Raw genomic sequence first — 23,688 nt, 5'->3', positions numbered from 1 at the left:
GTGCTACTGGTTATGTTGGCTGAAGCAGATACCGTAATTATTTGTTGACTTTAACGAATTCAATAGACTATCCAGTATCGATTTAGTACGACACTAATTGGATTATCGAACTTTGACCTTTTGTTCCCTAATTAACTTGATTGTTTATGACAATATCCTTCAGTTATTTTCATAGATAAGCGATTAATTGCTTGGTAAGAATATAGCGTTAACAATCAAAATTATCTGAGTTTTCATATGAAATGACAGCAGTGCTCAATAGTGAAAGGAACATCACTTAAGAAACAGAAGTATTCAACCTACTGCAGATTCATGTTGGTCAGTCTCGAAGTCATCCTAGCCTAGCCAGCTTTTAAAAATAGACTGATATTTGTTATATAAATATGCCATATTACATATTGATTAATTAATCTACGAAGGAAAATATATCTCGTAAGCTATAAACCAAAACCGCTCGTTATTAGCTAAAATGTTAGTAAATTATTTCGATTAACGCCATTCTAATGGCTTATAGTAACATACTGTATTCTACATGCTAGCTGCTGTAAACAAAGAATTGTCGGGACATCATCTAGCACTATCGTCTTTATTTTCATACATTTTTACTAGCATACTAATGTACCTTAATAGTTGCATTTCATAAAGATAACAAGTAATGCCTTCAAGAGACTTAGTACAAGGCTATTTTCCATTAATGAGCTAAGATTTAGCTATTTTTTATGAAAGAAAATCAATCAAATCTTATCTATTTCTTCTCGTTTTTAGGTCTTTGAAACCTTTTTCTAACGTTATTTTATTTCCTTGGATTTCATTACGAGTGAATTTAGTAATTTCCATGCATTAACTATTCACTATTTGGTTTTTAATAAATGCGGTACCGTATGTAATCAATTATAGTGAAAAATTAAATTTCCCGTGTAAAATATTAGATGCCTACTGAGTACTGTACATAAGTGAAATAAAGTCTAAAATATTATCACTTTCAAAATATTCTTTAGTTGCAGCATATTATTTATGAGATGAATTAAACTGGTATCATATTCTCTATAATTTAAAATTTATATATTCTCTTCAGTTTACGTAATTAAAGATCTAATTACTAGCTGTATTGTATACGGTATGTATAGTACTCTAAATTCTTATGATCATTAAAATATTGATAATTATAATCAGGACGATTTACAGTTGATAAAGAGTTAAACCCTGCATATGTTAGTTATAGAATATATAGATGTGGTAGTTGATGGTCTTTCTCGATTAAAGTATAACTAATTAAAAATGCTTTGGATTCTTCAGATGTAGGATAGCATCACCTCATTTGTGATTAAATTAAGGCAGTATAAGGAGTACTCTAGTCAAAGTCTACTGCTTATCTAGATCGAGATTGCCTTTACAATGTTAATTACTCTACTCTACGAAAGGTTAGCGGATAGATAGATATACAGTACGTAAAAAATCTGTTTTACTGGATAGAGTTAGAGGATAAACCAATCGTCATATCGTATAGTACTAAATATAAACAGAATTGTAGTTAAACTCTAGAGATTGTAACCGCTCCTGCTTAAGTACATTAATGTGATATAATATGAAAATTGAATGAATTGATATTGTACTTAGATATTCCAGTAATAATGAAATGCGTCTGTAAAAACGACTAATGAGACGTTTACTTTGAGGGCGTAATTAGCAGCCAGAGCTTTTTCTTATAAGCTAATTATTTCGCAATATTGATACGGATAATCGAATCAAAACATATTTTTCGATTTGCTAACAGCGATTATAATTACATTCTAGCAACAAATTCTTATATTAAACACTTGCACTAATTTCATCTTTACATGAGACAACATATTACCTCGATTTACTGGGCCTGATAACATTTTTCTATCGATGTTTGTTAATTCATGCCTAGGACATGTTTTACAGTTAAGAGACATATTTAAGGTAATTTTTAAAATATTCAACTAGATCTATTAAAAATAAATATATTTGGCCCGACTACAAGCATAACTTGTAACTTTTTCTCACAGAGGCATAATTTGGCTCATTATCCGTTTAAATAATAATTGCCGTAAAAATATATAATGAGTAAATTTTTAGCTCATATTTGGTTCTGCATGAGCTATAAAATGAGATGTTCAACAAATCATAAAATAAAATGATGATATGATAAGATAGAATGTGATCTTCCTTATTCACGATAGATTTCAACAAGGAGATTCTAACATTGTTAAAGTTTAACTAGTTCAAACACAATATTAATTTAACTTAATTTAATTTTATTATAATGTACGCGTATCTTTGATTCTGGGGTCTTGTTAGCTTTATCGCGATAATTTCCTATCCGAATAAAACTCAAATCTGATATACTAATGCATATTATTATTAACATGCATATCATTAGCTCACAACTTACTTCGCAACTTTGTGCACGTTCAGCGAGTATAATACTGTAGTGCACGGGTTGTTAGCCCTACGCAAAACTACTGTAATTAGCTGAAATCACTACATATACCTGTAGTATTAGCTCATAATTATTTGGTAAGCTCTATTTGAAGATTCAGAATTTGTATCGAAATCGACAAATTCTTACTTGATAGCTTGCCCGTACATATAGTATGAGATGCCTACAGGAACTCTAGTGATATATATTAAAAGTATAAACTATAGAATTTGATAGTTCAAGTGTAATAGGTGTTTTGCTATTCTTTTTTAGAAACTATTGACAGTAAATATGGTCGGAAATAGTAAGTTTTTAATTAAGTGCGTATCAAGTGGAAGAAAATACTGTAGTAAGAATGAAATCAGTGTACAGCAGTACTTAAGATTATATCCAATACACGATTGTCACGGTACAAATACACCTTGAATAACGGTATAAATTAAGTATTTGTGTCGTAGTAGATTTCTACCTATATAGGTTAGGTCGATTAAACTTTTGTTATTAACTCGCAATTGTGAATGTTGCTCGTTAGTATCTGATTTTGTAGTTTTCATGAGAACATAGTGTCGATTGTATTAGTTGGAATAAAGTAGAAGTAGCTCAATGTTGTGAAGTTTACCTGTGTGATTGCAGTCTAGAAGGATAGTTCTAGACCTAAACTAAAATAGTAGTTGACAGTTGCAACTTAGAAGAGCAAAATACTTTACTTTATCCTTTGTCAGGAGAGTGGTCGGTTATAACAACATAGTAATTTGGAAACATGAAGAGCAGATCTTTGGGATACTGCTTTGGAGGTCACACAGGTACTAATAAGTTTGGCTCAAGCATAGTATTTTTAACTTACTCTAAGGAATGATTAGTGGTCGACTCTTTGAAATTCGCTATCTTACTAATGTCCATCTCCATAGCTACTGATAATTCTCATACATTATCGTATGATTGCTCTAACAGCTTAAATGCGATACTCAGGAGTCATTTTCATAAAAATTCTTAGGATAAATTCCTGAAAGGTAGTTTAAAATCTGATTCCTTCTTATCTACGCCATGTACATTTCTCAAATATCCCTTATTTCCTTCTGCATAAATGAGAATTACAGAATTGTGATTTCTACAGCATTGGCTACACATCAGTGGATGTAAAATGCTTTATTTATTAATCAACAATCACAACTCGTAGATAATGGCCTAAATTTCAATCTTAGATACTATGAAATAATAATTGTATATCCTTCATCATTATAACTAGAAAAAAAGTAATTATGTAACCGCTACAAAACAAAATCAACGATATTACATTCTTTCAGTAATGACAGAGATTGTAATATATGACTGATTTACACTAGCCTAAAATACAGTTACTGTTACGATACATTAATCAAGAAAATGGTATAACGTTAGCATATGAATGCGCCAACCATTTTACGCCTACCAAATTTCTCGAGATAGTATGATCTATTGCCGTAATTTCTTGTCCTCGTTTAACAGGAAGAAACAGGGGTTAAGTACTTTGTGTTAGGAGAATCTTCAAGCCAACCTCGATAGCAGAAGAGGTAGCTAAAATAATGATAGGAGTAATAAATAGCTCAATTAGTTTACAATACTACTGATTAGTACAGTACGCCTTGCTACGGGTATGTGTTGTTGCTTGGTCATCAGTAGAATTAAATGTAATTTTAGCTCCTATCCTATTTCACCTTGATGATCCGCCTCCTTGTACAACAACGCTCTGCAAGTACCATCCACTCAATAAACCGCTGTCGTCATGCCAGATAGCGATTCGATAGATATTACCCAAGTAAGTATCACTATTAATGATAGTAACATCTTCATCATTTCTTTCAAAATCACCGCTATAAAATCAAGAAAAAGATTACAGTTGTTAGCATCGCATTTCTTGGCTATTGATATTTCACTATTTTGAGGATCAATATTATTCTGTAGTCTTGATTAAGCTTTTTATTATTGTGCAGTCTAATATCTAATCACAGATCATAACTTAGTAGCCCTTATTACAACTTTCAAGCATTTAGAAAAAGATTGATCCATAGCAATTTTTTACGCTTATTAGACTGATAGTGATGATGGGTGGTGATTAGTAGTATGTATAGTCACGGCAATTGGGAGGGACTGCATCTAAGCATTTTTCTTTTACCTAAGTTTAGTGTCATGTGAGATTCCGGCAGAACCGTAGATACGGATATAAACATCAGCACCAGTACCAGCATAGGAAACATCGCCGGTTTTTACTTTAACCATATAACTATTGGCTAAATAAAATCAAGAGAGAACATCATGATACAATAATTACAATCATCTCTTTGATTATTCAGATTATCAATATTAATTATTAGTTTTCCGTTAGAGATCATAGTGTAGGGTAGAAATTGGCATTTTATTGTGGTACTCTTTTCTAAACTATATCACATTGATAGGTAATCCTACATAATAATTTACTCTATATTCCCTTACTGCAGTATTTACTGCCAGAGTTGGTATTGAGGTAAAGCTGTTGAGCGAAATTAATATTTTTATAAAGGCCAGCTTTATATCCCATGCTAGCACATTTACCACCGCAGCTCATGCATTTGCCGTTCTTGAAGTCATCATAATTGGCACATGGATAACCCAAGAAATCACAAGTGCTAGTAATAGATTCAGTGTACAAAGCAGGCACACGATTATGATCACAGCCGATTCCTCCCCTAGGTTGTATTTCCTTTGCTTCAGATAGATCAATACCTTTCGTAGTTGCATGTTTAAGTAAACCGCAGCCAGGCTGGCTTTTACCACCATTAGGCCAGAAATCAATATGTCCAGAACGATCACTAGTGCCGAGGCCATCAGCAAGTGTAAAAGTATCAGCATCAGTATGTATTACGTCAACAAATAAAGCATCGCTCTTATCCAGTTTGACAGCATTAGCTTGTCCTTGAAAGTTAGGATCGGCAGGATCCAAACCAGAAATGCGACCAGTTCCAGATGCGCGTACACCTATTAGTGGCGAAATTGAATAGCAGAATATTTATTTTTGTATTTAAGTGAATGCTCAATGATCAATGATCACAAAGATTTAAACTACAAATTTTCGTTATGAGAGGGAATTAAATATTTTTACTGTATTATCAAATTGAAAGCAACTTTTACTACTACAATATACTCGTATAGCTTCAGCACATTCATATTTTAACGTTTACTTAAACGCACATTCTAACCATACATTCTAAAATTCCTCAACTAGATTTTCATCATCTATTTTTAAAAGTTAACACTCTTAATTTACTAACCTATTCTACCTTTTCGATATTAATTAAAAGTTCTCAAGTAAAGATTCTCGACATGTTTAAAGTAAACTGTATAGCTGTATAAATAAGTAATTGTCATACCTGCATAACCAGCGATGTGAGCACCAAGACTGTGACCTACTATATGAACTCTGGAACGTTGAGTGGGTAATGCTTTAATCAATTCGCCAATTTGATCGCCTACAACTCTTGTATTGGCTGTTGCAGTTAAGTAGCCAGTCTGAGAACCAGTCAATAATTCATCACCACCCCAATCAACAATGATAACGTTGACATCGTCATTAGCTAAGAAGGCATCTTTCATATTGTGCATCCATTTTGTATCGCCATCATTTAAAAAGCCGTGGCAGATAATTTTTGTATCTTTGTTGCCATTAAACCAAGATGAGCTGATTGACGATGGAGAGTTATAATCCAAGTAATCATAACCGACTCCACCACGAACAAAAAGTCTAAATTTTGTGCCAATGTCTGTAGAACTTTGTGGTAATGGAATTAGAAATCGATCGAATGGAGGATCGTTACTGTAACAGCCTAACTTAGGATCAGGATCACAGACTGAACTCCCTACAAATGAAATTTCATTAACCAGACAATAAGAAAATAGTATAGACAAGTATATAGGTTGCCTTAGTAATGGCAAATTTAGCATAAAATTCGATTTCGCAGAAGAAACGATTAACTGATATTCTATTTACAACCACTCTTTGTATTCAGGAAATTTAAGTCTATGGATGTAAGATATAGAAATATGAAATTAAGAGTATCGTACCTCTAGGTTCAATTTTTATTGCTGTAACAGTTGCAAATGCAACGATAGCTAAATAGATTGCCGCTTTTGCCATTTTGTGCCCTGATTTGCACTAACAACTATAAATGATCTTCAATAAGTACCGTAGCCACTTATTATACGTTACAGAGGCGATCTGTTTATGGTTATTAGAGATTTCCCATTAGTTATTTACATTATCTAGATAAACTGAATTGATCTCGTAATACAATAGCAACCGATGTTTGATAATTAGAGGCTTAATATTAAATATTTGCATACAGTTGGATAATCTTATTAACATTGCAGTTATTATGCTATTACGCATAATTTATACACTCTTAAGTTAAATGTTCATGAACTCGTCGTCCTTGGTGTTAATGGAATTTCTGATGCGTAACACTTGATAAATGCACAGGGAAATTTTAAAGGAATTTCATTACAGCAGTTTCAACTTATAAAATTTTTTTAATCTAGATTTAAAATCAGTTCTACCTGCTATGATTCTCTCGAACTAGCCATTCGATTTGCAAGGTTAAATATAACGATGATTGGATTACGTTTTTTTAGCGTTACTCATGATATTAACAGGTGTTATTCCTTAATAAGAATCTTATCTTTTCATCTGAGAGATTAAGACGATTACCTAATTAGTGGCTATTTTGTTTACACTTTTGTAGACTTAGGTGAGCGGGTAAACAATAGTTATCATAAATAATTCATGGAAAATGTACTGATCGCAATAATAAATTAAGCAACGTTTTATAGGGATAGTAGAAAAGGTTGATTAATGGATGTAATAGAGATTGGGTTAGGAGGTATGCAATCGAAACTTATGTTTGTATAGCCTAGTAAAAGTTGTTCAGTGTGCGATTGAAAAGGTGTACACGGAAGAATAAGATTCTTTTTATTTATTGCGGGTCACAATGTATAGTTTGAATCGTGGAAATACGTATTGAAATCCTCTTTATGAATAACATGACTCACATCACGCTTTTATTAAAGTACGGGGTTCATTGTCAGATCCAAGCATTATATACGTACACTACTATGCAATTGTGGAGCAAGAATAGAATCTAACATTTCATGAGCCTTTCCAAAATTACAAAAATATATTCTTATTATGAAGTTGATCAATGGAAGTAATTACGGATTTTTTTGTATAAAACTACGCTACATATGGAATACCTTACAATAGTTACTATATTTCATTGAGCAATGCTACTCATAGGCAGCGATACTGCTTAAAATACTTAGATGAAGTTATATTATGTCTAAAGTTTTTTTTTGGTAATTATAAATTAGTATTGCAGCTACTGCTATATTTGGCTCTTTCTGAGTCTTCATTTACATATTACTGTTATTGATAACATTATTGTGCTCTCATTCTTTATTAACCCCGAACGCTAAGTTCGAAGAGCAATATTAGATATTTAAGTCGCTTTATAAGCATTTATAACTTCGTGAAAACATGTTTCTATCAAGTACCTCATATACAGAATAGAATTCGTATTCACTATATAGACTGTGGAGCTGTATTAAAAATGGAATATCGGAAGATGTTCCATTGAGCTTATTACTACTTGCCGGTGGGGTTACTTACAATGTTCAGAAAAGTTGCGTCGTATATTTATGCATCGACATTAATGGAATTTATATTGTACGATTACGGAATATTCAAGAGTAGTGGAGTGATGCTGTACATAGAAGTAATTTGAAATAAACCATTAAAAAACTTTTATTACCGCCAGTATTTCCTACCAAGAATAATTTTGACTCAGACTAACCGATTAAGTTCAAATAAATAAATGTAATATTACAATCTTACCACACATAATAAATAGACCGGTAAACATCATGCAGTATGTTATTACAAAGAGTCCACGTACTTTCAAGTAGCGTTTCATTTATTAACTAATCATCTAGTCGAAGTGGCCAATATGTTACCACGTTATCAATAACGTGTTCTTTAAACTTTGCTTGGTCATATTAACTAAGACTTCATGGTATAAATATTTGTCCATCTATTTACAATCATAACTTATATCTAGCATTTCACCGTTTTGTCTAAAGCATCTGCGGTTGCTTTATCGGTTTTGTTCCAATTTTTGAAGCAAAATTTATACCTATCGAAAAGAACGATAATCAATTAATTAGTAACGCTATCGTTAATGACAACTTAGGTCAAAATCGTTCAACTTTACTATACGGGTTATAAACAACGGATAAAGGAGAAATAGTAATTCCTATATGTCTACATGATACAGGTTTTTACTAGAAACTTCATTATCATTTCTATACTAAAAGAAGTGAATCTCAAATAACACTAATATCATTTTTATGATAAATAACACATAAACATAGCTTAGCATGCTAGCGGGCACAGAGAAATGAAAGGTTGATAAATGATCTTACGTTTTTGTCCCTTGATTCCCTACTATATTAATCGTATGAATAAACCACTTTATTCCTAACGGATTATTATCTTGCCAAACGTCAATACGTTTGATTTCTCCAAGATTTTCTTTACTAGTAATAATAAATTGCTTGTCGCTAGATTTTATTTGCACTGATCTATCAAAAGAATGCGCATTTAATGGAAAAATTGTAAGAGTTTGGATATTCCTATAGTGTTTGAACGTTATCATTGAATTCATTCGGATATTATTAATTGTTGAACATCGCAATAACTCTATTACCTTTCCAGTTTGATATCTGCAGAAATAGCTAGATTACCGTAGATCTTTAAAAATATTATCTTCGGAGCCATTGGAAACCAGTCGTCTTCACTTTCACCGACACTTTCAGCGATATTTATTGCATAATTATAAGCTACAAGATTAGAAATAACACGATATTACTTTGGATGACAATGGATGCAATAAAGCCATGCTGTATCTTGTTTTTACAGAATTACATGTTAATGATTTACACTCAGCTTCTATTTACCGCAGTAAGGCTTTTCAGGATCTGTTAGAATAAATAGTCTTTGTTTGAAATGAATATGGCTATAATCGATTGCATGATATCCCATAGAGGCGCATTTTCCATTGCATTTCATACATTTACCGTGAAGAAAGTCTTGATAATTATTACATGGGTAGGCAATTAACGAGCATGACTTATCAATTGATTCAGTAAATAACTGCTGAGCTCGGTTATGATCACAGCATACAACATTGCGCGTAAGTTCTAGGGTCTCTTCTAAATCTCTCTTCTCTAATTTCGTCGGAATCTTCTTGGTTTCTAGCTGTTTTTGTAAAGGCTTAAGGCAGCCAGGCTGGCTTTCTCCACCGTTTGGCCAAAAATCTACATGGCCGGATGGATTTTTAGTTCCAAATCCATCAATTCCAATAAATGGGTTGGTATCGGTATGAATAACGTCAACAAATAGAGCATCTGTTTTATCCAATCGAATATCTGTGACCATATCCTGGAATAGCGGGGCAGCTGGGTCAAGTCCAGTTATGCGACCAACTAAATCTGCTCGATTTGCTAAAGCAGATAAACGATGAAAAATTTATATTCAGGAATAAAATAGCGGCACGGGTATCCAATTAATTTTAAATTATAATAGCCAATCATATACCACGATTGCAGTACGGTATGCATAATCGTACTTCAATGTTTTATGTTATTTCAATCTCAATTTAAACTAAGTAAATGTTTTTATGAGTTGGCTTGAACAGCTTGAACAGGCAGTAGTATATTCATTAAATGTGTAATCAATTTTATGAATAAGTTCCACAATTTAAAGTTGGTTAGATTCTACATTCTACAGTCCTGTATATTAACACTTTCACCACGTGTAGCTATCGATGAGACTTTTCGTAATATATCCTTGCAAGTCAACTTTACCGTTTATCTTACCTGCATAGCTGGCAATATGAGCACCCAAGCTGTGACCGATGATATGTATTCTTTCTCTGGAAACAGGTAAGGCTTTAATTAATTCCCCAATTTGAGCCCCTACAATTCGCGTATTAGCTACTGAAAGTAGATAATCAGCACGAGAACCAGCTAACAGCAGCTGCGATCCACTCCAGTCAACGAGGATAACGTTAAAATCATCCAATTGCAGCAGCTTGTCTTTCATATCGTTCATCCAGTATGTTGAACTGTCGTCCAAATAACCGTGGACAATTATCTTCGTATCCTTATTGCCCTTGAAATTGGATGGACTGATTGAATAGGGATTACTGTAGTGAATAGATTGATAACTGCAAAATCTTGTGTACAGCCAAAATAATACACCGATTTTCCTGGAAGATTGTGGCAGAGGAACCAGAATACGGTCAAAAGGAGATTGATGAGAGAAACAGCCTAGACGAGGGTCTGGATCGCAAACCTTATCTGTTGATGTGAATGTGCCTGAAATGGAAAGGACAAAAGAAGAAATTTAAGATCAACATACCATGAGTATTATCTAGCATAATTATAATGAATTTGCGCAACAAATATTGCTGAAATCGTCATTAATTAAGCCTACATTAGCACAATGTATAAAACTCTATCAATTTCATGTAATCATTCTACGCTTTCTTGATACAGAGAATTACTTGCAATCATAAATCGTACAGTTCACATACGTCAGGCTATGAGTTGAATAATACAATCCTTTTAAAAAATATTTAAATTACGAAGAAAAGTTACCTGGAAGTGGATGAATTCCAGCACATGCTTGAATTATGGCTAAAATAACAACACTAGCTATCATTATCTTAGAGGAATATTGAGTTGCAATTTTATTATCCATCATTATTGGCTTTAGTGCAACAACCTGTATGGCATATTCGAGTACATTAGCTAATTTAGTTATTTAAATTCACAAAAATATGTTAATTAATTATGTTAGTAATGGCTACATTACGATTACTTATGCGTTACGAGTAGACCATTAATCATATATACTCGTATATATATATATATATGTAATCATAGTTACACTTAAATATCCTGATGGAACAGATTACCTTTGATTATTGTACACGTACGTTAAAGTATAGTTGAATTGTCCAATTTCAATATTTCGTGCTGTATACGGTGCTACAGTATCTTTGCTTCAATCAATGTTTTACAGGTTTGTTTTCGCTTTTACTATAGGTATATCAATGAGCAAATCAGCCTAACTACTGTAGTTATTTCTTCGCTTTCGCTTTGCCGGCATTGGAATCAATTCGATAGCTATCTTTTAATCATGCCTAGATTGCAATCATAATTTCTGGCCGTCCAGGTCGATTAATGCCTAGCCTGGAATAGAAAATGAGTTACATGAGTAATGTTCAAGTCTCTCACCTCGATATATAGTAATAGCGACAGTTAAAGATATAAAACTATCGATAAATGTTTATAGTAAAGTGGAATTCGCTTGTAAACAAGTCAGCATTGAATTTTGTAGACTCGTTATACCAATGGTATCCGAAGGGCCTTGGTAGTTCTTTCATTGAATACGGTTAGACCGAGCAAATACAGTAATTCTAGAATGGTACTAAACTAATACTTGACATGGCTGTACCTTTGATAACAGTCCATGATGTAACAGTCCGTAAATCGAGCTACCAGATCTATAGTTACGAATATACTAAGCTAACGTAATTGGGCCGTGACTTTATACGGTACAATAGACTTATAATTAATTAATGGACGGTCGAATTTCTGAAGACTCTACTGCATACTCCCTTCATTAACATTGTGCAAGTGCTCAACATGAATTACCATTTAAACTGGAAAACTGCCAGACTGCAATGGCAAAAACAGAAGTGTAGCACTATCAACCAATTTGTATTAGCTCACTGTCTGACAAGCAAACACTACAGTAAATTACACATACTTATCTTATCCTTAGCAACTTAGTAATCTTTCCAGCCCCGCTGATCGTACTGTGGTTGTCAATTTAGAAGTAGGTACTATCTTACAAGAAAGCATTGTACTGACGCTACTTGGCTGTCCGCTCATTTCTCAGAGTTTTATTAAATTAGATACTGTAGTACTGATGATCATCAGCATTGGACCAAATATTGAGCAAATGAACTGACTCAGCCTTTGACATCGACGGTAGTGTTAGCAGTGTCATGCACAGTCCAGAAGGGGCGACAATTCATTTTGCGCAGTTACTGTCCATTAACTGCCGGTTGATTGACCGGATTCTTTGTTGACATAAGCAAGATACAAGTAGTTTGATACAAAGTGATTAGTGTAGACCCTGGGAGGTAGAGTTTTGACAAGGAAATAAGTGGTACAGTAGTTTGGTGTGCAAGCTGCAATTGACGTCAAAAAACCAATTAATCTACAATTTTCGACAGAAGAATCGTAAACTACTATTGTATCAACCTGTAATTTATAGTAAGGACACGCAAAAGATTTTACAGACGAGTGGAATATTTCTAGTATGGTAGTCCCTATGTAGTACAGCACAGTGCTTTACTAATCTAGTTGATGTACGTACAGGAAATACTCTGTTCAACTTGGTTGTTTGCTTTCTTTTTCTTGAATGTTCGACTACTTTGGTTCCAGCAGTTACTGAAAGATTTAATCTTAATTCACTTTAATAACTAACTTCTCGTTCTCGTTACCTGTAGTCGAAATCTTGTACTGTACCGTACAGTACAGTACAGTACAGTACTGTAGAACGACATCTCAATACTGTACTGTACAGTACTGTACCTTTTAGGCTACAGTACTGAACTTTACAGTACAACAGACTGTAGACTGTTACGACTGTAATACTGTACACTGTACGGTACAGTACTGTACTGTACTGTACGTGTAATGACATTCAACTCACGACATACTGTACTTGTACTGTACTGTACAGTACAGTACTGAAGTGCCCGCCTTCGTCTCGAGATAATGCTGCTCAACAACCTGCGAAAATCAGTAATTGCAACATATCTCAAAGTCAATACATTGGAGGAAATCTTATTGAAAACGACACAAACGGGTCAGAAAAACGCCAAGATTGAAACTGCAAACACTCCAATCGATTGAAAAGAATAAGGAGCCCGTTCTAATAGAATCGCTAAAATTTGAGTTCAGTAGTTGTAGTCGGTCGACTCTTCGGACAGAAATTCATAACCGGGCAAAGGATGCATTTATGGTATACAGGAATCATACAGACGTTAGGACGCAAGGACGAGTAAGGAATTCATCAACTTCAATTTAGTGTTGTCGTATTGATTGCCACAGTTAGATTGCACCATCTTCAAGACGAAGTAATATTTACAGTTGAAAGATTAAAATCGCCAAGAGAAACTAGTTGAACAACAAATCCTACAGTAGGTGACATCCATCTTCATTGCCGTTAATATCTGCTCAATTTTGTGCAGTGTAATTTTAAAATTGAAGCAGGTGCTAAAGAGAATACGACGTTGCGACCTATGCAAGACGAGCAATTGCGATTAACTCCGCTACGTAATATTTTGGTCAATGCATCCAATCAAGATACAAACTCAAAGTTTGTATCGGTGGTCACGGAAATCGAAAGGTAACAAAGAGGCAGACTAATTTCATACTCCATAATAACCATTACATTATAAATTGGACTATTTGAATAAGATAGTGGACAATAACACACACGCTTCCATATGCACGAATAACTATAATATAATCCATCCTGGACAACCGACAAGTGTTGATCCTTGATAGAGAGAACTTAAATGGAATGATGCGTCTTACTTCTTAAATGATGTATTAGCGAAATGTAGCTGCTTTAAGCTCTATCCATCGATAGCATATTTCACGGACTATACGAGAGTGTATAGTACACTGTACAATTGCTGCAGCTATGATACCAGTTGATGTGTACTGTACCTAGGGGACAGTTCTGTATATCGCATGTATTGATGAAAAATAGTAGTAGTTTGCACTTTTACCCGTAGTCAGTAGACCACATATATACAAGACCGTAGCCACTGCTGTCTACAGGTTCATACTTACAGCTCTTTCAATCAATTATACTAAATCTATGTTCAACTACAGTAATTAGTACGGCTTGTAGTGATAATACAATTTATCGATATATTTTAGATACCTCACAGATATTGCATATCATGAAAACTATACCGATGACGATGAATTACCACTGGATACATTCGATTTAACTATAAGCGATGGTAGACTTAAGGCCAAATTTGTTCTTTCACACAAGTATAACTCCATGATTCACAAAGGATTACTTCAAACTCACTCTGTTGTCGATATACAACGCACGACTATTAAATACAATGAAGCTGATGTTCGAGGCAAGCCTTATATATATATTGAAGATTTGCAGATTGTTGCCAATGATTTTGCGCTTGATCTCGAACACGAATTGCGATTTGGCCCAGAAGCTTCAGAACGTGAGATTGACTCTTTGCCACTTGCTTCTAGACGTAGGTGAGGTCAAGATAACTTGTTCGAGCAATGATAGCTATAGATTGTCTTTAATAGCATGTGATAGGGTGCAAGTGTACTTTTTGCCGTAAGATATATGCCGTAAGTTAGAATTCCTTTCTTACTCGAAAATTATAACTGTACAATTTTTGTATATGATAGTATACCTATACTATAAATTGTTATTCCTAGCTTGTTTAAGTGTATGGAACTGTAGAATGTGTATAATCTGCTATTCAACGTAATATATTTTGCAAAGTAACTATTCCAATCCATTTAGATACTATTTGCCAATGTGGAATGACGTAGACTATTATGGAAGCATCTGGGATGAATATGTCGGTAATTCTGCAGTTAGAATGACGGAAGCATCTGCAATTCAAACTTACAAAAAAGTTGCTAACATTGAAGATGTCACCAGACTATTTGAAACCAAAGGAGATAAACACAAGTCTTATCCACCAATTATTGGCAGAATTGTCAAGAAATCAAGACTCAGCCATTACGGGAAAATTAGCGATAAAAATAAATTACCGTATGTTATGACGATTATTGTTGCCGATGCCTCATCTGCCGTGTCGATTTGCTTATGGAGCAATGTAGCCGTTAAATACTTTAAACTATTGAAAGTTGACGATGTTATTTTGGTTAACGGCTATAAAGTTCGTCCAGCACATGAATATATTACGAGAGCTGACAATGGTAAGAATATAGTGAACGTTTCTTAACTTATTGATTATACAATAATTATCAGTTTTATTAGCCTAGGAAAGATTCATTCCTTAATATCATTTATTTATGAGTGCCGACTATATACTGTACATATTTCTAATTGATTTTATATCAGTTTAGAGCAAAATAATATATTAATACGTGATTATCGGCTTGACGAATGAGAAATAAGGAGTAGATGATCATAACATTTATTACATCTGTGATTGAGTAAATACTAATCACTGTGCGAATTAAGAGCATCTTGCTATTAATTCTTCATTCTTAGAATTACTGGATGATATCAGTCAACTCGAATTTGCAGTAAACCCCTCTAATCCTAAAGGAGAAATTGTTATATTGAGCGATATTAACTTGTACAATGATTTACCGACTCTGTACCATAATTTTCATAACAGCGTATCTCTTATAAATTTAAAAAGTAATTGTATATGTGATGTGATGGGTTTGGTTACATACGTTGGCAGACCGTATCGTTGGAGTAGAAAATCTAATCAATCCGGTGGTAAGTTGGATAGTATACACGGCTCATTGTTAGTACAAGCTAAGCTTTTATTCTTTTATTTTATATATACTGTATGTATTAAAACTACTCTATCAAATAAATTTACGAAATTTATATTATCACCATTTAGGCAATCATGTTGTTACTGTATATAGTTTTACATGATTAACTATTTTAATAGCACTTCAATTGTTGTGTATGAGTAGAAATGTCGGAATCATTTTGGATCCATTTATATGACGGTTCTTGCAACTGGCCAATTATTGTGAGAATTTACGCTCTGTCACAACCGGAAATGATAAGAGAAATTGAGATAGGTCTGCTAGATGCGAAATAAAATAATACGAATTGATGTTGATTAGTAACTAATAAGGGACATATTTTACTATTCTAATTAAGGCAAAATACTAATATGTTCAAGTGTTATGGTGCATCACACCTTAAGAAATTCCGCAAGTGTTCGCTACTTGCACTTATCCACTACTATTTATTCGCAGGTAATTGATACCTTACAATCACAATAACAAGATCTACATGTACTATTTATCATACAGTGTTGATAACTTTGATCATTCATATATATTGGAATTGATTGATTAATCATGAAATATGAAAGCTATGCGTTAGAAGTGCAGTATCCACAAGTGTAAAGGATCCCGTGTTTGGCGATTGTATTGTATATCAACAACTGCTTAGATGGTGTTTGTCTGATGAAGCCAAGGAAATCCTTTCTCATGCTTGCTACGGAGGATATTACTGTTATCCACCTTGTCCAATTGATTTGCAAAATATCATGTCAGCATTTGATGGCAATGACATAGATGTACGTCTCATTGTTAAGCATATATTTATTGTTGCAATACCTAGCTTTTATTCATGACCTTAAGTGCAATGTTTTTTTGATTTAGATTACAACAGCAAAAGTAGTTGCTAAGCGAGCGAAAGAGATACACTACCGGCAATCAGAGCGATTTAAAATGCAGGCTATTGTATCTCACCTTGTAGTATGTAATTTAAATGACGGAAAGAAGTTATCTTCGTCGACGATACTCCATAATCCGCCGATCAATACTAGCATAGTATATTCGCACGATAGTGGAATATATAGCCAAAAAAGAGACGATGTCGGCGACTGTATTTCGGAGGTAATACAAATTGTTTTACGTATATCAGTAGGAATGATCGTGCTATAAACAAATAAATAATATTAAATTGTTAACTAAACATCTATCTATATTATATGAAGTAATTGTATCCGTCCGCATTTATAGTCTTTTTCCTTAAGTAACAGTAATATGGTCCAGTAATGTATTTTAAAACTACTGTAGAAGTAACGTACTGTGCGAAGGTTCTGGAAGATTGATTTTCATAAGGCCCGTTCCACTCCAATGAACGGGTATAATCTTTAAAACTACTGCACAAAAAAATGTACCGTACTTTTTCGCTGGCGTATTTATATATGTCCGGGTACACTAATCTGTTTATAATAAAATTACTATTTATATTTAACAGGAGAGTCCGCAAGGTGCGCACGAACGCCTTTATGGCCTTGAAATTAATAAAGATATTTCGATTCCTGGTGAAATGGCTATACCTATCGCCATTAACTCAGATCGTTATGATGCTATTGATGAGTATTGGATTTTAACTTTGTTAAGTTTAAATAGGAATATAGCAATAGATGCATTCTTTATTCCGATTACAAATACTGATCGTGATTATCGCATGGCTGGAAATTATCCACCTAACGATACTCAGTCTACTTTCGATATATGTTCAGTACTATCGCGCGGTACTCTATCGGTTAGGCATTCTATCACACCTGAATATGTAAAAGAGATCGAAAATCAATTACAAAGCAAACGATTTTTGTTTGAAATTGATATCTATAACCATGGCGATGCTATTATAGAAGCAGTTATAAATCGAGGTTTTTTAATAGAAAATTGTGATCAAATCGGTACGTGATTTAACATTTACAGTATAGCATGTCACCGTTGTCAGTTCGTGAGAGAAAACCATCGACGACCGCATTGAGATTCTTGTGATGTATTTATATTTACAATGTTATTATCTCTATTAGCTATCGATTCACTATGTTACATTATTGCAACTTTGTTACTATAATTACTCATAATTGATTTTACTTGAGCTGTATATATTTTAGAAAATTTAAATTTTTCATTGCTGTTGCTATTTCTAATATTTTCTTATTATAAGTGCGATTCTAGTGTTTACACATAATTTTATTTTTCTTGGTCTGATATAATTGTCTCATAAATATTGTCTTTGGTGTAAATGATATCACTGCTGTATATTGTGTGCTCAATGATTGGCTCTATGATGCTAATATGATATAACGAATTTCACAGATTGTAATACAGGGCAGACTATAAAATATAGAATACTTTAGTACACTTCATATAATGCTTTCTTTAATTCTTTTTTAATCCATATTCTATACCTTCTTCACTACAGTAATTGTCAGTTAATGGGCGTGTAAAGAGTCATAAAGTTGCAAATTGTGTTTAGATTTGTATAAGCACTGAACAGCATGTACTGTAGCGTAAAATTAGCTGCTATTATAATAATTATATTATTAGCCGTAATATCTCTTGACTTGCTCTCGGAACTAATTTAGCTGGCACCTTATTTGCTACAACTTGAAGTAAGCCTAAATCCCCAAAATAGTGTTTATCTTTGGTTTAACAATTTTTTTGTGTCGTAAAATCATTAATATAATGTATCTTGAAACTAATCCGATTAGCTGATATTTTCTTATGGTAAATTCTTTTATAAAGCTTGCGAATAAGCTAACGCTAATCATACAATGATCTCCCTGCGAGTTGTAAGCAGCCTCGTATCGCAATGTCGTAAGAAAATATTAGTAGGACCATACCTTTACGTCAAAACATCATAAAAATCTATCTATTAATCAGTTATATCCTGCAAATGTTATACATTTAATCAAATAACTTTTTAATCGAGGTTTGTGATACGCTTGCATGAAATGCAATCAATTGATAAAATATCATATAATAGGAATTTAATACACCGAAAGTGTTGTTAAACGAAATGATTATCTTAGAAAAACAAACAGAGCTATATCTCGTAACTCTACCGTAGCTACGGGCGAAAAGGAACATCAAGATTGGAAATGATAAAATATATCATTTAATTACGATGGAGATCATGTATTATTATTTTTATAAGATCGCTGTTGCTATTATGCAACGAAATAAAATTACATACTAAGTATAAGTGTTTTGAACATATCTTGCTGGCAGTCTACCAAAATCTGTGCTTACTACTGTTTTGCTGTATTGTATAGCACTACTAAACATCGCATTATTATTAACCATGATTGTTATCATGTTATTACATTACCACAAAGATTTGATGATTGTTAATTTAAGTAGCTTTCAATATTATTTTACTGTGCTAAAATACATAAATCCTATTATCCTTAGTTGTAACATAAATATGTCCACATCGATCACAGGCGACACAATGTGGTAAGATGATGTTATCAATTTTATGTATAATCTCTCCTTCTGAATTAAAAATTTGCAACCTAGTATTGTAATGATCGGCAACAATAACGTTATTTTGAACATCTGTTGCTATGCCATGAGGAAAATCAAATTCTCCATTAAGACTACCTCTTACGCCAAATGCATGAATAAATTGACCATTAGAATCCAGAATTTGTATACGATGATTGCCTCGATCGGCGATATAGATATTGCTATTCGATCCTATTGAAATACCCGCGGGCAAATTAAATTGTCTCATTTCATTTCCATAGTTACCATAGCAGTCTACTAGAGTACCCCTTTCTTCAAATACTTGGATGCGGGAATTATCGCTATCACAGATATAGATATTATTTGCATTATCAACAGCAATATAACATAGCCCGCCAAATTGGCCAGCTTCTTGCCCTCGGCTTCCAATTTTATATAACATATTTCCATCACCATCGAAGACAAATATACCATTGCCTTTTGGATCAGTTGTTAATAAACGACCTTTGCCGTCAATAGCAATGTCGAATGGGCCATCTTGCATATGACCTGAAACATCGATACTACTGACATGCTCATAACTAGCTAAATCAAATATTTGGATTCTAATATTATCTCGATCGCAAACAGCTAGTAGGCACCTCTTATCGTCAATAGCGACCCCAGATGGTGAACGAAATTCACCTATATTGAGTCCATATCTACCTAATATAATTAATGGCGAAGTAATATTTGTGTAATCACGTACATTAAAGGGAACTCTAAAAGGACTCCCTAAAATTGGTAGACCTTTCACATATATATGAACAACATTTTCACTAATTGGTATTGGAATATAAGTTACTGTATAACTTCCATCTTCATTGTCGATAATTTGTACATCTTTTCTCCCTTTCCCTTCAATGATAACCTCAATGTTGTCACTGCCACGAGTTAATAGTTTACCTTTTTTATCTTTCGTTAACACTGTAAAGACAGTAGGCTCGACTCTTCTAGCTATTTCTAAGCCGGGACCTTCTGCTGTACATAAAGGAGGATAAGCATAGCGTGTATCGATATAGCCGAGGAATTTAATTGCTACCTGAGTAGCAATATCGTTAGGATGAAATGCTATATAGTCTTCTTCAACAACATCTAATTCTTCTTTATGCTTGATGATTGCTTGAAGTTGTTCGTTAATTGCATTTTTGATATCCAAATAATCTGCAGCATTGCCGTTTTTAACGGCATCATTTACAAAACTGTACATCTCACTCACACTTAACAGTCGCATTTGTAACCTATCTCGTTGTTCATGTAAAGCTTCTAGTCGTTCCATTCTGCAGGTCTGAACTTCGGTTACTAGTTGCTTTCGACGCTCCATTAAGGTGTTAATTTGTCTATTGAAGCATTCCTCGATATCATCAAGAGCTAAATCAGCATTTTCGCTAATATTCTTACACATTTCTTCAATTCCAGAAATAGCGTCGCGCAGTTCTATGATACGAGGTTTAGCTTCTCCGATTAAATTACTTGTTGTAGGTTTGAAAATATTGCTAGCATGATCAATAGCCATATGAGGATGTCCTTTGTGTTCATTAACTATGCATATATTGCATACTGGGTAGTCGCATTGCTCACAAAAACTTGATAAATGTTCTTTAAAATGCTGACTACAGCAAGCGGGGCGATTAAGATGGGCCAAATTCCAACTGGAGAGAAGTTGATCAATAGTGAATAACTGATGAGATTTAGTAGCTCTTGCTTTTAAATGAGCACTACCATGCAGCTCGCATAAATATTGCATACACTCAGGACAACGAAAGAAAGCTACACTATTACTATCACCAGGATCACAAACGTCGCAATTAAAAGATTCTCTATCTTTCATTAACGCCAGCATATCAAAAGCGCTATGTAAAAAGACATTATCAGATAATTCATCAATATGCCTCATACCTATTTTCTTGTTACAGACGGGACAAAATGCACTTCCTTCAGCCATAAATGCCTCTATGCAATTTTTACAAAAAGTATGTAGGCATGGAAGAATCTTTGGCTCATTAAAGATATTTCCGCAACTTGAGCAAGTCAATTTATGGATCAAAATATCCATGTTGATAGAGACCGAAGCACAGTGTACCAAATTCTATGGATATTTATAAAATTCGATTCGATAGATGGACGAAATCCTTGATGCAAAATTTGCTTACGTTGATAATCCCAACTAGTCTTTGACTGTGTTTTATCTAATCTAATGGATACTAATTAATACCTGTATGATAATTGACCACGCTGTAATAAAATAATTACTGACATATGGTAAGGTAAGGATTTCTTTTTAGATGCAAATTATGATGAATTTAACCCATCATTTTCTATAATATCCTTTGACGATCTACATATTGCCAGTGATATAGCTATAATATCTGAAGGAGGGAAATGATAGGCACTATCGACATTTGATCAGTGTCTAAGTTAGTTACTCGCCGATCTGCCTGCGTGAAATACGCAGACCGAACACGTTCAACTATGGTATAATAGTATTACACACACATTATATATTTATCTGTGACGCTCGACTGTACCATATTAACTAGGTAGAAACACGGTAAAAGTACTGCATCAAGTTAGATAAAAGCTGCAACGATGCAATGACGCATAATATGGCTTACTTCCACTTCGTAAACAATTACCATTTGAAAAATAAAGGTTATAATAATTCCTTTTACAATTATTGACCTCTTAGTATGGTTCTATAACGCTGGCTATGTTATTTAATAGTAATTAGTCCCATTTTAAAATAGAGATTTTTGGATAAGGACAGCAATCCATTCATGTTTATTGGATAGTTTAGTTTTATTTATAATTTCGATATTCTGGGCATTGTATTATTATTAGAAATTTTTAGATTGGCAGTTGAGATGCTCAACATTTCTTTATCAATCTAATATTAAAAAAATCCTTACAATTGCCCATCAAGTTAATGTATATAACGCTCTCAACTATGCAGTGCAGCATGCGTTTTAATTCCGAAATAGAGTTATTATTCGTGCTATACAAGGGATAACCCTAGATAGTTCTTTTAGCTCGATGATCAAAAGAATATCTTTCTCTAATAATTTATAATTGGCACGATCAATGTATATGTGTACGAGTATACAGCGCTAGCATTGGATGAGTATGAATCTATGATGACACTATGACACAATTTCGTAAGTGTATATACTCAGCATTAGCTCGAACTTTATTTAATTTAAAATTAATCGTCAGTGAACATACCTTAAATGACTGGCGTTGCATTAAGACTAGATCTAACGTATCAGGGTCGATTATGCTTTACAGTAAAACGAAAGAAAGCGATCCATTGGCGGCAGCGTATGCTTACCGGCTAATTACGAATGAATTTCAGTTAGTGATAAATTCTTATATTAAATATCTCACGAATTTTTGTGCGAAACTGTAACGAAGGAAATTACACATGGTTAATTACAGCATCGTTACAACTGACAGTGACAATATACAGTGTTGAATGTCAGTATAACCGTAGTCAGTAGAAAGAGCTTATGCTATTTCACTAATTAATTTTAATATGCTCATGGTAGTTGTACAAAGCAAGAACGCATATACATATTCAGTATAGCAAATTATTAAATTTCTTGCATTATATAAGTATACTGGATATTTGTAAGAATTTAATTATATCAATTCTTTCTTTCCTATGACTACTAAAATACTTGTGCAATTAAACAAATGATTTCATTTACACATCATATTTGTCCATTTGCCGTGGTGTTACACTATGAACACATTACATGCGCTTTTTGTCGCTGCTATCAAAAATGATGCAGGCAGTAAAACATCAGTGTTAATCATGCCAAGCATTGCATTGAAACTTATTTCACAATACAGTAATGTACAGTGTACACGCACGCTACTCAGAATTATCTACAAGTGATAATACAACAGACTTATACTATTTGACATCCATATAAGAAAAATATTACACAATTTTATACCAGTAATCATACTGTATATTCATTTATAGATATTTTAAT

General features: G+C 33.5%; 4 protein-coding genes across 4 annotated transcripts; 1 reads left to right on the top strand and 3 right to left on the bottom strand.

Annotated features, from left to right (window-relative positions):
* Positions 1-3,581: 3,581 nt before the first annotated feature.
* Positions 3,582-6,590, bottom strand: TRIADDRAFT_64060 (expressed hypothetical protein; the record flags this gene model as incomplete). Its single annotated transcript, XM_002113898.1, has 6 exons — positions 3,582-3,997; positions 4,138-4,293; positions 4,596-4,710; positions 4,913-5,434; positions 5,827-6,312; positions 6,518-6,590. The coding sequence occupies 6 exons, from the start codon at positions 6,588-6,590 to the stop codon at positions 3,922-3,924; spliced, it is 1,428 nt and encodes a 475-aa protein (XP_002113934.1). The 3' UTR covers positions 3,582-3,921.
* Positions 6,591-8,561: 1,971 nt separating this feature from the next.
* Positions 8,562-11,270, bottom strand: TRIADDRAFT_57866 (uncharacterized protein; the record flags this gene model as incomplete). Its single annotated transcript, XM_002113897.1, has 6 exons — positions 8,562-8,640; positions 8,930-9,088; positions 9,214-9,346; positions 9,464-10,009; positions 10,385-10,885; positions 11,168-11,270. The coding sequence occupies 6 exons, from the start codon at positions 11,268-11,270 to the stop codon at positions 8,562-8,564; spliced, it is 1,521 nt and encodes a 506-aa protein (XP_002113933.1).
* A 2,620-nt stretch (positions 11,271-13,890) lies between these two features.
* Positions 13,891-19,285, top strand: TRIADDRAFT_57865 (uncharacterized protein; the record flags this gene model as incomplete). The annotated part of the gene is made up of 9 exons (XM_002114218.1): positions 13,891-13,997; positions 14,540-14,890; positions 15,168-15,589; positions 15,888-16,124; positions 16,524-16,621; positions 16,741-16,947; positions 17,033-17,269; positions 17,637-18,084; positions 19,251-19,285. 9 exons carry the CDS (start codon positions 13,891-13,893, stop codon positions 19,283-19,285), a joined length of 2,142 nt encoding a protein of 713 aa, XP_002114254.1.
* A 280-nt stretch (positions 19,286-19,565) lies between these two features.
* On the bottom strand, positions 19,566-21,746 carry TRIADDRAFT_57864 (uncharacterized protein; the record flags this gene model as incomplete). Its single annotated transcript, XM_002113896.1, has 1 exon — positions 19,566-21,746. The coding sequence occupies one exon, from the start codon at positions 21,744-21,746 to the stop codon at positions 19,566-19,568; it is 2,181 nt and encodes a 726-aa protein (XP_002113932.1).
* Positions 21,747-23,688: the final 1,942 nt, after the last annotated feature.

Source organism: Trichoplax adhaerens, genomic scaffold (genome assembly GCF_000150275.1).
Source record: "Trichoplax adhaerens TRIADscaffold_7 genomic scaffold, whole genome shotgun sequence".
Classification (NCBI taxonomy): Eukaryota; Metazoa; Placozoa; class Uniplacotomia; order Trichoplacea; family Trichoplacidae; genus Trichoplax; species Trichoplax adhaerens.
Note: the sequence above shows the minus strand (reverse complement) of the source record. Positions and strands in the feature narration are given on the sequence as shown.